Below are 14,534 nucleotides of genomic sequence, written 5' to 3' on the forward strand. Positions count from 1 at the left end.
ATTACTTCATGCTTTAGGATGCTCATTCCTGAACTCTTTTCAGGACCAACCAGCTTTCTACATTAAGTTTCTTGGTTAGGGACTGGAAACGACTGGTCTGATTCTCACCACTTGCACAAAACACCTGGAGTCTACTAAACAACCATTTTTTGCTTTTTGTTTATTGTATTTTGTTTTTTAAAGCATATCACATTAATTTACTTGGTGTGTATGTGTGCACATGAGCGCATGCATGCACACATGCATGAATACATGCAAGTGCCACGATGTGCATGTGGGGGTCAGAGAAAAACTTGCTGGAATAGGTTTTTTTCTTCCACCCTGTGGGTCCTGGAGAGTGAACTCAGGTCATCAGGCTTGGCCACAGGAGCCTTTTCCTGCTGAGCCATCTTGCTACTCCTACAGCCATTTTCAAGTACCTAGGCCCACAGTATGAAGGGCGTCTGCAGGTGGGGGGACCTGGCTCTTGAGCCTTCCTTTCTTCAGTCTCTCAGTTCAGCTTTGAGTCTATGTCCATGGTCGGAAACTTGCAGCTGAACTCCAAGGGAAGGCCAGAACTCAACAAAATAATTTGTACTTCTCAGGCTTTGAAAAAACGACACAATTTATGTGAGGAATAGGCTCAGTGGGCTCTCATGCCTCTGTGGAGGGGACAAAATGCTCCAATTTATTCAACCACCCACTTCAAGCTACAGAGTTGAAGCTTCAGGTCCGTCTCAGGCCTGCACCGGTTCTTTCAGCGAACTGAGTTTGTAAGTTATTCTCCTTAGCATAGAATCCAAACTATTAATGCACCAAGTTCCACAAGTATAATATAGATGCCGAGGACAGAGATTCTGTTGAGAAAAGTAGCCTAGGCTTCACAGCCTGGTTGGTGCCTCCATTTGTGTCTTCACCTCTGTTCCTGGGGGAGGGTGGGGGGAGTCATCCAGTCGGAGCCAAAGTGGCACAGCCACTGGCTCTGGCCACAGCCGTTCCATGATTAAGAACACCGTGCCCACAGTTGTCTTGGCCCACTCTGACTTAGTGGTGCCATCCCATGCACATACATATCAGCCATCAGCACAGCATGGCCCCACCTTTGCATCGTTTAGGAAGAGATGGAGAAGCCGTATGTGGATGTGGTTCAAGACCACTAAGAGAGGGCTCTTTGGCCCCTGCCCAAGGCACTGTCCAGGTGGAAAATTAAGGGCTGGTATTAGCCTTGGGGAGTAAGGAGCTCCATGTCCCCTCTTCTATCAGCAGGGAACAAAGCAGCTGATGGTCATGGAGCAAAGAAATAACTCTCCATGGAAGCCAGGATACCTAAAGGAAAGGTTTCTTCTCTGCTCACAGGCATCCTTTTCTCTCAGCTGAAGTGCAGTTGCTGAACCCATAATAATGGCAGGGGAAGTAGGAGAATAGGAGAACGTCAGTGGTCATCAGTGTAGCTTGTTTGGAAGCTGCCCACCCTGGAGCTGCTGTCATGTCCCCTGAGGAAAGGCAGGGATAGGGACAGGGAGGTCAAGGTGCAGTTCTGGGAGTGTTTTTCCAGGAACAGAGTCCCTAAGCAGGAGAAATCCCCGGAAATGAGCTGGAGAGTCACACAGCTTTCCCAGGTGCCAGGATTCGCTGATTTCCTACTCTGGCAGTCTTTCCATCCTGGATCTTCTTGGCCTCTTTGCTCCTTCATTTGGATCAAGTATGGCTTACCCAAGGGGGTACAACATGAAAGAAAACCCATCCTTTTTGTACCCATGTTAGTGTTTTTCTCTGATTTCCCCTGGGAATGACAACAAACATCTACTCACACTGGACAGGGCACCAGGAGAGACCAAAGGAACGATTCAACCCAAGCCAAGTTTTGATGAACCAGTTTATTGGAGGTACTTGCAGGAACATGACGAGGGATTATTTACAGGAGCAGGAGTGAGCCAGGCAGCTGTAGTAATTGACAGGCCACCATTGCATGGGTAACAACACACAAAATCTACAACAGTGGGGTTTCTAAGAGTCTTCTCTCTGCTAGGAAATTTTACTGCCTAGGTGAGTTTAGGGAGAGTTCACAAGAGCCCTTTCCTGAGTCTGTTGCATCTCTGTCAGCCCTCCACTGGAGGATGTTCCAATTCAGACCAAACACTCTGCCCACTCCAGACCTTAAAGGTTTATGTGCCCTCATCCATAGCTCTCATAAGCCTTGAAACAGATGATATATACATTATTTTCTTCCATTTCTGACACAATACTGGGCTATATCAAAGGAACTTATTCTCAGCAATTTGACAATCAGTTTCTGAAAAAACCACCACCCACTGAGAGAAGTCTCCTTCATCTGAGGCTGGCACAGCAGTCACGTAAAGGCATAAACACAAATGCTTGGAAGGCAAGTTGACACGTTACACTTGCCTAACTAAAAACAAAAAACAATGGGGCAGTCACCTTACTGGACCTATCACCTCCACAGCCACAGGACTTGATCTTGGCTTAGAGTGCTCAGTGGAGTCCGCCCTGTGGAACAGGCCTTACGTTTAATCAGAAAGCAGCTGTCTGCACACATACTGGTAGCATTGCCCCACTGTGTGCATCCTCCGGGCATGTAACAGTACGGCACGCAGTTTCTAGAACCAAGCAAACCTGTCTGCAACAATTCCCCCTCAGAGCCTGCCTTGTCGTCTTGGCACTAGAAATTCAGCCAGCAGAGACCCTTCAGCTCACTCCCTGTTGGACTCCTTTAAGTCTGAGACCGAGGCATGCGACGTCTTCAGGAAGGAGTCCCTAGGTCAGGCATTCGACCAAAGGCAGAGGCAAGAGCATTTATGTTGGACCTCAGGGCTTCTGCTTACCAACAACTCAGGGAGGCTTCCTTATCCAGCATGGAATTTCACCCAGCAACCTCACTATTGTGAGACTGCCTTTGTTCCCACCCCAGAACTGTCATCTTAACTGCCAATCCGGGGGTTTCTCTTCTCTGTAAGACACTTAGGGTTGGGCTTCTGAAATCTTTTTATAGAGGACAACCAGGATCATTGGAGGCCCACCGCTGTGCAACTCAACCAAAGGCCACTTGGTTCTGGGATTCTTCTCTACGGTGACATATTCATGACACTTCCTGACTCCTTACCCTCCTCCTGCATCCATAAGGGATCACCACACCCAGGAGAGGCCATTCAAGATTGCTCTCCCCTGGGCACAAAGGTGGCCTAGCAGTAAGTTAGGAGCTTCGCTGCTCCCGTTCTCGCAGAGCTCCTGCCACCCTGACCCCGGACTGCGCCACGCCTCTGGAGGAGGCTCCTCTTCTGTGCAGGTCTTAGATTTTCCCCTAAGTGACAAGTTCAGTGTCCCAGGAAATACTCTGCTCCCTCTTTCGCCTCTCTGCAGATGCTGAATCCTGACTGGGCTGCTGGAACTTGAAAACACCTTGCTGAAACTGGGAGCTACAGATTCACACATGAAATGTGTGCGGATGGGCTCGGGTTGGCTTCTGTGCTACATCATCACGGCACCAGGAAGGAAAAGGTGACACTTCAAAGGACAGAAAGGAACAGGGAGCCAAAACCTACAGCTCACCTCCAGCAAGACCGGATCTGAGAGGAATGAAAAACGAGCTCGTGTGATTGGCAGCAGTAAACTACCAGGGTTTGCTGGTTCCTGCAGCAGAGTGAACTGGAGCCTCACAGACAGACAAAGGAGAAGGATCACATCCGTGGTTCCCAATCAAAAGGTAGAGAGTAAGTGAAACGAAGGACAGAAAAAGACATTAACCTTGTGAATATGCTAATAAAGTATTCATCTGTCTTCCGGAAGCCCATGGCCTGGTAGAGAGCCAAAGCACTATACTGCACAATGCTGGTCTCAAGGACAACATCACTGTAGCCCTGGTCCCGTGCAAACTGGAGGACAGTTCTGACCAGTGCTTTCGCTATGCCCTGTCCACGATGCTGTGAGGACACAGACAGGCGAAAGAGCTGCAGCTGCTTCCTCCCTAATGGGGGGTCCTTAACTGGCAGACAACCCACGATGCCCACCACCTGGTCCCCAGACTCAGCCACCCAGAAGGAGCCACGTGCATTCAGGTACGACTTAGTGATGTCAGCCATATCTGCCTGCAAAGATGTAGACACATAGTTTCTCCAAAAAAGCCAGTCAAAGAGCCTCAGGCAAAGGAGTACAAAGAGGCAGCACAGTGTGGCCAGGAGCCAGGAGCCATAAACCAGGACTATGGTCAGGAGTATCCCAAGTAAAGTCAGGAGAGTCCGGGGCAGTGTTAAGATACGGCGGAAAGAAGCAGAGGAATGTTCCTTCATGCCCCTGGAGAACAATTCCAGGGCCCTTTTGTGGTCCCTCTCCTGGTACTGGCGGATGTGATAAGGAGTCATGGGAGACCTGTGGCTCTCAAATATCAGTGATCACAGGGACAGCGAGACCTTCTTGCACAGCTTCCCTTAGCCCTGCAGGAGAAAGAGGAAGCCATGTCAGTTCCCAACCTCTCCCAGCATCCCAGAAACCAGGGAGACTCTACAGATGGCTGTGCCTCTGTCAACACCTAGGAGGAGGAAGGACACTGCTACTGGAGAAAGCATCAGGTCAGTGTCCCCTAACAGCCCCTGCTTCTTCCTCTTCCTGCCATGTGACCCTGGGACATGTCCCTTGACCTCTGTGAACCTGTGTGTCTTAATCTGTAGACCATGGTAAATCATCACCTGGTTTCTGGGTTGCTCTGAAGATTTACTACAGTAAGCTATGTGCAGACCTTCCCGGTCACGCTCCCTATCCGACTACACATTATCTCACCTTGGATATTGGGGTACGCTGGAAAACTATGTTGTTCTGAGGGCTCTGTTTCCTCTTCAGGGTCCTGACACCGAACACTCCTGTGTTCCCAGGCACAAGTATCAGCAGATCCTTTTTCCAGCAATTGGAAAGACTCAGTCTACCAAAAAGCAAAGCGTCAAAACAAAAACATTCCACCCATAGGTCCTCAGCAAGGGTGTGAGGCTCAAGACCCATAGAGATCCCAGAGTCTCAGTCCTCTGTCCTCTCACCTGGTACCACAGTTGCAAGAGTGTCCAAGATGGCCTCAGCTTCCAACGACACCCAGGAGAATGTACCAGGGGCTGATGAGGCTCTAGGGAGCAGATCTGGTCCGACACTTCATTAGCTGAGTCCTGGTCAATCATAAACCAGAAGTCAAGGGCTGAAATGTGACACGGGAGGGGATCCTCATTTCCTCATCTCCAGGTCTGCATAAGCTTCACCTGCAGAGGAAGCTGGCTCTGGCTGGCCCAGAGTGCCTCTCCATTGTGGTGGCCTCCCTCCCCTCTCTGTCCCCTTCATACCACAGCATCTTTCCTCCCAGAACACTCTACCACCCCTGGCCACCAGCCTGGTCCTTGGCACACAGCTGCTGGGAGAGGCGTGTGCTCAGGACAAGCTGGCCTTCTCTTCTCTCTGAGCTCTGGTTGTTTTGGGATGATGGATCCTGATGGTCCAACTGAATTGCTGCCCCCTCCTAACCACCATGCCCTCACTCAGCCACCATGTTTTGCTGGAATCATCCTTCTCAGCCCCTGCAGAGCTTGCCTAGAGTCCAGGCCCGACACAGAGCTCAGCTTTGTGAACTTGGCAGCTCTTCAGAACCAAGACATCATACTCCTCACGCAGATTAGCTGAGATGTACCTCAACAAGTCAGGCAAGCACACACAGATGGGCACCCTTTTCTTGCAAGAGCCCTTCAGGTAAGCTAAAGGGTTTTAGCCTGCTCAGGTTCTGACCTGACTCCTTTTCCCTGGCTCAGACTAGAAGCTGCTTCTACTGATATTCACCCTATCCCCAACACCCCACTCCTCAACACACCCACACTAGTCAACTCATTTCCCAGAAAAATGTCTGCCTTTGACTCGTGTGCTTTAGAATTGAGTCCATGCTGTCTAATAGAGATTCGGGACCCACAAAGCCAGGTCCTTGACTCCAAATACTCATTCGCTCCCGGTGGCCACATTTTCTTAAGAGTGGTATCTTGGTCTTGTGTCACTCACTGCCCCCACAATGCCAAAGTCCCCGGGATTTGACACTAGGGTCCTGTCTTGGAAAATTCACTATATCAGGAATGCTTGTCAACTGAGGGTGTTAACCTGCTCCCAGACTCCAAACTCCTGAGGGGGCTCCTTCTATGTAAAATACTGCCCCCACCACCCCCACGTGGCTGCCTCCCTTCCTCCTCACGAAAGCCCCCACTAGACAGAGTCCAGAAGGTTCTGGAAAAGGACAGTGAATCTTCCCTTGGTGAATACTATTCTTCATACGAAGAACCTGAGGGCCTCTAATGAGACCCATGAGAACGACTAAGAACACAGGCACCACTCAGAACCTCATCTCAATGTCTCTCCTGCCAGCAACCCTGGCTCCACTGTGAGGACGACTCCTCCCATGGAAGGTGCTCTACCTGGGAGGAATTGGAGGCTTCCGGAAATGGCGACTTGTTTGAGGGGGACGATCTTCCGGAGCTGAAAATGAGTTCCGCTCTCAGGGCCTGGCGGGAAGAAATGCTCCTCCCGTCGCGCTGACACTTTTCTTGTGTGACAGCGCACAGATCTTCTGGCCTGTTTGCAGCGCTCCCTCCAAGGCAGGGCTAGGGAGCAGTGGGAGGGGTGCACGGCACAGCGCCGCTCAGCTCCGCTCCGCTCGCCTTCTCGCTCTGCGGCGCCCCCTGGAGGCAGTGCTCGGCTGAGGCAGGAGGACGGTGTCCAAGGCAGCCTGCAAGAGACACAGACAACTGGATCAGTGTTACCCTCTCACCGAGCACACATTCATGTGTGTAAAGGCATCAGACCCACTGTAATTCTTTCTACTCTCCTGGGTAGACTGCTGACCCGTGTCAGATATCTGTTGATACCCACAAAGGGTTTTGTCACTACAAACGGGGAAAATTGCGATGAAAAGTCTATTGAAATTGTGTTCGACCATCTGAAGGGAAAACTAGTGTCTGAAAAAGAGGAAGAACGGGGCTGAGGAAGAAGGCAGCGTGGGAGGTGTTTCAGACATAGTAAACCCTGGTGCCTTGTTTGTTTTGATATCAGGGGTTTGGAAAACTATCTCAGCAGTCAACACTTCAATTCTGATAGCACTGAAGAGGGTAGGAACAAATGCTACCTAAGATCTCAATGGAAGGCCATCGGGTTTCCCTGGACATCCTTCCGGAAATAACAAATATAAGAAATCAAAAATATTGCCGGCTGGGGGCTGGTGCGGTGAGTGAAGTTCTTGCCCAACAAGTGCGAGCACCTGGGCGTGGATTCCCAGCACCAAAAGCAAGCTGAGCCTGTGGGGGGCAGAGTTCCAGATTCCAGAGCAAGATGCCTGGCCTACCTAGCTGAATTGTGAGCTCAGATTCAGCAGGAGACACCCTGCCTTAAAATACAAAGTGGGAAGTGTTGGAAGAAAACACCTGCTGTTAACCCTTGGCTTCTGTGAACATGCACCCCTCTACACACGCCTGCACATATGCTCATGTGCACACGCACACTGCACACAAACCCCAAAAGCTTTATAAATCTGTATTTTCATAATAATAGAGAAGAAAGAACGTTTGTGTTGTTTATTAATAACCAGGCACTTATTTTTGGACTCTAATATTTACTTAGCCTACAAGGTTAATCAGCTGATGACATTTTCACACATGTTTATCACTGGATTTTGTTCATATTCACTCCCTATGAAATTAAGAAATATTAATGCAATATTCAAATTATATGGGAAAATTAGTATGGGAGTATTTATTGAGAAAAAAAGAATCAAGAGGTGCAAGTGTGTGCAAAATATAACAAGAAATGGTAGATGCAAGCATTCTGTCCATTATCCATTAAGCTTGGGCTGTGTAGTGATATAATATGAGAATATCTCTTACTTTCTAAGAGAATGGAACTTTTGCTGGGCCTCACAGTCAGAGTTAATAATGTACCTCAAGGTCACTTAGGACCGCCATTCTACTGTGTACTCAAACTGTTTCACCTGCCTTTAAGAGGACAATGCGTTTCTAAGCCAGCACTCCCTAAGGACGAGACTATGTTCAGCTCAAGCACCAAGACTGTGAAGAACCTGGCATCTCTCAGCTGCTGCCCGAGCTGGAGACGAACTCAGATCTCAAGGGGCAGCTGGCAGAACTCAACATTACCATGGCAAGAAAATCAAAGTTGGTGGTGACCAGGAAGCTATCCTAATTTTTTTTTTTGCCAGTTCCTTAGCTAAAATCATCCCAGAAAAATCCAAGTTGGGCGAGCTTGTGAATTGGAGAAAAGGCTGTGTCCCGCCGTCCAGCTAGTTTAACCGTTTAACCTCTGAAATAACCACACAGGAACTGTATTAATTAAAGTACTGCCTGGCTGTTAGATCTAGCCTTCTATTGGCTAACTCTAACATCTTGATCTAACCCATTTCTATTTATCTGTGTTTACCAGGAGATTGTTGCTTACCAGGAGAGATTCAGCCATGTCTCATTCTGGCAGCTCCATGGCTGGTCTCTCTCTCTTTCTGCCTTCTTCCTCCCAGCATTCTGTTCTGTCTACTCCACCCACCTAAGTGCTTGGCCCTATCAAAATACCAAGGCAGTTTTTTTATTTAACCAATGAAAGCAACCCAAATACAGAATGACCTCCTACACCATTTCCCCTTTTCTATTTAAACAAAAAGAAAGGCTTTCACTTTAACATAGTAAAATTACATATAACAATACAGTTATCAAGCAAGAATTACAGTTACAATATTTATATCTATTTTACCTTTTATCATAACAATGGAAAACTATAACTATCTATCTATTCTTCAACTCCATTAAAGACTCCAGAAGGATATAATATGAGCAGCTTCCAAAACACTAGAAATGACAGAGACATCTCGCTGCCTGGACAGTCACCCAAAGTTATTCTGTACCCTTGGGGCATCCATCTTCAGCCTGCAGGCCCATAGTATCAGCAGACTTTTCCATGAATCAGGGAATTTCAAAGACAGTTCAGTCACTTTATTTTGTATCCTGCAGAATGTCTCATAGAATCTTTCATGAGTCAGGAACCCTGAAGGATCATCTCACCTTTAGGCAAGTTCAGCAGTCCTCTCTCTGCAGGTTCTTCATGTCCAGTTTATGCAACAATCCAGGCAGGAGTTGTTTCTTGCCCAAATGGCTAACAAACTCCATAAGGAGCCTCTTTGATGCCCATCTTCCTCAGGAAATAGCTTGGTGCTGCCGGGAACAGATGTGTCTCGTTGTCATGAAAAGCCTTAAGTTATTAAAACATTTTAAATGCCATATTCTGTAGTCTTTGAAAGATATGAAGAATGCCTATCTAACTGAAAAGTATCTCTATATATCTAGAAAATCTAACTAACATGACTACAAGATTGACTGTTATTGATGATTATCCATTAACAACCTATATTTCCTAATTAAACATTACATTTTTAAATGAACTACATAATCACAATACCTTAATCAAGATCGTAAGTACATATACATATAACAAAATTGACCTTAAATTTATATCAACAAAGCAAAATTTATACCAATGTAAATTATTCATATCTATATCATATCCCCCTTTAAATGTAAAAGAACATTTATAAACAATATTTGGGAATATGGGAGCAGTTTTTCTCTCCAAACTGCTTCCTGCTGTATGGGGCGCTGTTAATCAGGTCTTTCATGGTATAACCTGTGTGCTAGGTTCCTCTCAGTCAGCAGTTGAGCAAAGTAATTTTTGAGGGTGTTCACAGCAACCTTTCAGGGGGGTGAGGTCCATGAAACAATATTATTGGTTTGGAAGCAATCCACAGGTTCTCATCTTCTGTGAAAACAAAAGAAGAACCTCTTTTCCAAAGCATCATATCCTTAGACCCAAATTCTGAAGTCAAGATACCTTTATAATATACATGCTGGTTTGGCTTAGCAGCCCACAAAATGAAACATCTCTCTGTACTTATTAGCTCCTTCACAGTCAAAAAATTTAAAGAAAACACAATAATATGCATAATCCATACTCTCTGTGTATTCTCCATCTTTATGTGGCTTATTATATTTTTTTACTTCCTTTAATCTATGACTATCTGTACTCTGTCTCTTTAAAGACTTTACCCTTTTTTAAAAGCATTAACTTTATGACTCTCTATACTCTTTATTTCTTCTCTCTCCCAAGGCTACGTACACCTATGCAACAATGTGACCTATTTAGAAGTCTTTTATGTCTGAATCTGTCCTATTGTGAATCTGTAATTCTTTACTATTCAGGAGCACTTCTAAAAATGCTAAGCACTTTTTAAAAACTTCAGTTGCGCAATGTAGGGGTAATACGGTACTGCCTGTTTCCTGCCAAGTCTAAACCTTAACTGTGCTGTTATTATGATAATAGTTCCTGCCTGAGATCAACACAATTCAGCATGGTGAAGTTATGCCACTCGTGCCTCAGAGTCATGCGGTGCCCCTGGGCTGCACACAGTTCCAGGCACACAGGGAGTCCACATTGCCATCAAGCAAGCCATAGCATTTTACTCACAGACTCCATCTAAAGATTCAAAGTCGAAGAAAACGTCTAAAGTGTTTACAGTGTGTTAAAAAATATATGCAGGCTAAAAGTTAAAGTTCTTAAAGTAAAAAAAACAAAAATAAGGAAGAAAGAAAGTAGTTGGGTGTGGTAGTACACACCTTTAATCCCAACACGGAAGGCAGAGGGAGACTGACCTCTGAGACTTCAAGGTGTGGTAGCACACGCCTTTAATCCCAATGCCTGGGAGGCAGAGACAGGCAGATCTCTGAGAGTTCAAGGACAGCCTGGTCTACAGAGTTATTCCAGGACAAAGATATGGAAAATAAACATAGAATTTTGATACTGTATGCCAGTATGCTCTCTTTGAATTGTTTTAATGGTGAGGAAGGAACAACATCTGCTAAAAGATATTTGTTTATAAATGCTGCTGAACTAATCCAAGATAGATATTTTGAAAATACCTTGACTTCAGAATTTGGATCTAAGGATATGATACTTTGGAAAAGAGATTCTTTTGTTTTCACAGAGGAGGAGACCCTGTATATTGCTTCTATCCCAATATGGTATGATAGACCACGCCCTCCTGAAAGGTTGCTGTGAACACCTTCAAAAATTACTTTGCTCAACTGCCAACTGAGACGAACCTAACAGACAGGTTACACCATAAAAGACCTAATTAACAGTGCCCCTATACAGCAGGAAGCAGTTTGGAGAGAAATAACTACGTCCATATTCCCAAATATTGTTTATAAATGTTCTTTTACATTTAAAGGGGGATATGATATAGATATGAATAATTTGCACTGATATGGATTTTTGCTTTAGTGATTTAAATTTAAGGTCAATTGTGTTATATGTATAGGTATTTCTGACCTTGATTAGGGTATTGTGATTGTGTAGTTCATTTAAGAATGTAATGTATAATTAGGAAATATAGGTTGCTAATGGATAGTCATCAATAGTCAAGCTTGTAGTCATGTTAATTAGATTTTCTAGATATATAGAGATATATTTCAGTAAGATAGGCATTCTTCATATCTTTCAAAGACTACAGATTATGGCATTTAAAATGTTTTAATAACATAGGGTTTTTCATGACAATGAGACACGTCTGTTCCTGGCAGCACCAATCTACTTCAAGAGGAAGATGGGCATCGAAGAAGGCACCTTATGGAGTTTGATAGCCATTTGGGCAAGAAACTGTTCTTGCCTGGACTGTTACATAAACTGGACACAGAGAACCCACAGAGAGAGGACTGCTGAACTTGCCTAAAGGTGAGATGATCTTTTGGGGTTCCTGATTCGTGAAAGAGTCTGCGAGACATTCTTCAGAACACAGCAGATAGTGATTGAACTGTCTTTGAAATTTCCTGCTCCATGGAAATGTCTGCTGGATACTATGGGCCTTAAGGCCAAAGATGGATGCCCCAACAGTACAGAGGAACTTTGGGTGACTGTACAGGAAGCAAGATGTCTCTGTCATTTCTAGAGTTTTGGATTTTTTTGTTTGCTTAGGTAATATTATATCCTTCTGGAGTCTTTGATGGAGTTGAAGAATGGTTAGTTATAATTATAGTTTTCCTTAGTTATGATAAAGGATAAAATAGATATAAATATTGTAACTGTAATTCTTGCTTTATAACTGTTTTGCTATATGTAATTGTACTATGTTAAAATGAAAGCCTTCTTTTTTGTTTAAACAGAAAAAGGGGAAATGATGGAGGAGGGTCATCTTTATATCTGTTGATTTCATTGGTTAATTAATAAAGAAACTCTTTGGCCCTTTAATAGGACAGAAAATTAGGTAGGCAGAGTAGACTGAACAGAATGCTGGGAGAAAGAAGCCCAGTCAGGCAGTCACCATGATTCTCCCACCGGACACAGATGCAGGTGAAGATCCTCCCTGGAAAGCCACCAGCTCATGGTGCTACACAGAATCTTAGAAATGGGTTAATCTAGATGTGAGAGCTAGCAAGTAAGAGGCTAGAGCTAATGGGCCAAGCAGTGTTTAAAAGAATACAGTTTCCGTGTAATTATTTTGGGTAAAGCTAGCCAGGTGGTGGGAAGTGGCCTGCTGCTCCACACTACAAGGTAGCATATGTAGGGCCACAAAAACAGGACTGACGGGCATAGCACAGGGTCATCCACAAGCCGGCACTTTTCTGTAGCATTTAGCCGAGCCTATGGTGAACTCTAAGGGGAAAGATGGAAGGCAGCCTTGATGGGATCTTACATTGTAGAAGACTCTCGGGAGCATTTTGGGCTTGAGAGACAGGGAAAACTTTGGAATTTCAACACAGCAATAAAGACCAGAAGATGTGGGGAGAGGATGAGAGGTAGTGAGGTAGAGGTTTTTCCTGGGAAGTCTTGGGGTCAAGACTCCAGGAGAGATTAATTAGCTTCTGCCAGCAGGGAGGGAAGCTTCTCAGGCTGAAGAGAGAGTAATCAGGATTTCCTTGAGGAGGGCTAAGGAACAGCTTGGGGAAAATATGGTCACAACTTTTGAGGAAAGACATCTTACATGGATTCTAAGTGGGGAAGGGTAGGATGTAAGGAGTAACATGGGAGGGAGGTGAGGGAGAGAACAGATAGATAGCCTTTTAACTAGTGAGATGCATGAGCTCTGTGTATATTTATGAGACTTGATCTATATGTAGGAATCAAACAGTGGAGAAGATTGTAGCTGACTTTCCCAAAGGTGGGTGTAGCATCTGAGCTAGGGAAGTGAAGGTGTGCAGTTTGCTCACAAAACAGCTGGTTACACGGAGCGTCTGTGAGTGAAATCAAACTACCCACCAGTATCACCACTTGAGCCCCAGCTACTAAGAGAGCCTGGCTAAAAGAAATGTCATTATCACTAATTCACTCAGAGGTGAGGCTTGTCACTATCTTGCATTTCATGGTCTGCCAGCACCTTAGAGTCTATATTTTTTGTAGGAGAGTCTTGTCTGAGTTGACAAAGAAATCATCGGGTTGGCTGAGACCCAAGGAACATGGAGGTAGCTAAGACCAGAGTAAAGGTATCAAGATCATTAAGCCTCCACCATGTGGACATATATTTTGGAGCTGCCATAGCAGCAGATTTAACATGATTCAGATGGGGATGAACACAAGTCTTTGACAGAGCATCGAGGGTCATGCTAGGGCAAGGCCACATTTGGAAATCTCGTTGCTTGCCTGTCAATGATTCTTTAGCTTCCTCATGGCAAACCAGAAGCTACAACCCAGGTCCTGGTGGAGGTGTCTGTTACAGCCTGAACACCAAATATTCCCCACAGGCTTATATGTTTGAACATTTGCTGTCCAGATGGTGCCATTGTTTTGGTAGGTTATGGAGCTTTTTGGGAGAGAAGGAAGGAATATTTGCCCTGGTGGGACAAAGGACTGCCACTGGATTGCCGAGACAGAAAGAGAAAGAGGGAAATCCTATCTTAGGATGAGGTGCTTAACTTTGACTGGGCATGTTAATTAGGGCAGCCAAAAGGGGGCTTTTGATAGCTGGACTTCAATTCTTTGGTAGCTGGACCTTGGCAGTCAGCCTCAGGAGGAGGAAATGGCCAAATAATGAAATAGACCATGATGGGAAACTTTAAGAATGTAATGGTTTTTTAGTAAGGTAGGGGGAATAGAGGAGAAGGGTACACTCTCTGACTCTACAATACCAAAGGCACCCAGGGTTTTAAACCTTTGCTATCAACATGATGTTTCTTAGGAAATTCTGAGGCCTTCAACACGCTTCCAATCAATAATAGTTCAATTTCTGCATTACCTTGTGCTAGAGGACCTGGCAGACCCATATGGGATCAGATGTATTGGGTATATGGGACAAACCCTACTCCTGATTGTCTTGAACCTGTATGTGTAATGAAGTCAATTCTGTATCATCTGGAATAAATTTAGTGGTTTCAATGTGCAACACAACTCTTTCTGTATATTGTAAATCAGTAACTATAAATAGAGGTTCTTTAAAATCCCTTAGTACCATGAGAATAGCATATTATTCTGCCTTTTGGGCTTTGTTTCAC

The 14,534-nt window shown here is 45.1% G+C and overlaps 1 protein-coding gene across 1 annotated transcript; it reads right to left on the reverse strand.

Annotated features, from left to right (window-relative positions):
* Nucleotides 1-1,850: 1,850 nt before the first annotated feature.
* On the reverse strand, nucleotides 1,851-6,656 carry LOC130888385 (N-acetyltransferase family 8 member 2-like). Its single transcript, XM_057791294.1, has 4 exons — nucleotides 6,423-6,656; nucleotides 5,022-5,144; nucleotides 4,771-4,909; nucleotides 1,851-4,427 (listed from the first exon to the last, which is right to left on the reverse strand). The coding sequence occupies exon 4, from the start codon at nucleotides 4,353-4,355 to the stop codon at nucleotides 3,675-3,677; it is 681 nt and encodes a 226-aa protein (XP_057647277.1). The 5' UTR covers nucleotides 4,356-4,427; nucleotides 4,771-4,909; nucleotides 5,022-5,144; nucleotides 6,423-6,656; the 3' UTR covers nucleotides 1,851-3,674.
* Nucleotides 6,657-14,534: the final 7,878 nt, after the last annotated feature.

Source organism: Chionomys nivalis, chromosome 1, assembly GCF_950005125.1.
Source record: "Chionomys nivalis chromosome 1, mChiNiv1.1, whole genome shotgun sequence".
Lineage (NCBI taxonomy): Eukaryota > Metazoa > Chordata > Mammalia > Rodentia > Cricetidae > Chionomys > Chionomys nivalis.

Coding starts and splice junctions, on each gene's coding strand:
- LOC130888385 (XM_057791294.1), bottom strand. CDS start 4,355: ATGACTCCTTATCACATCCGCCAGTACCAGGAGAGGGACCACAAAAGG.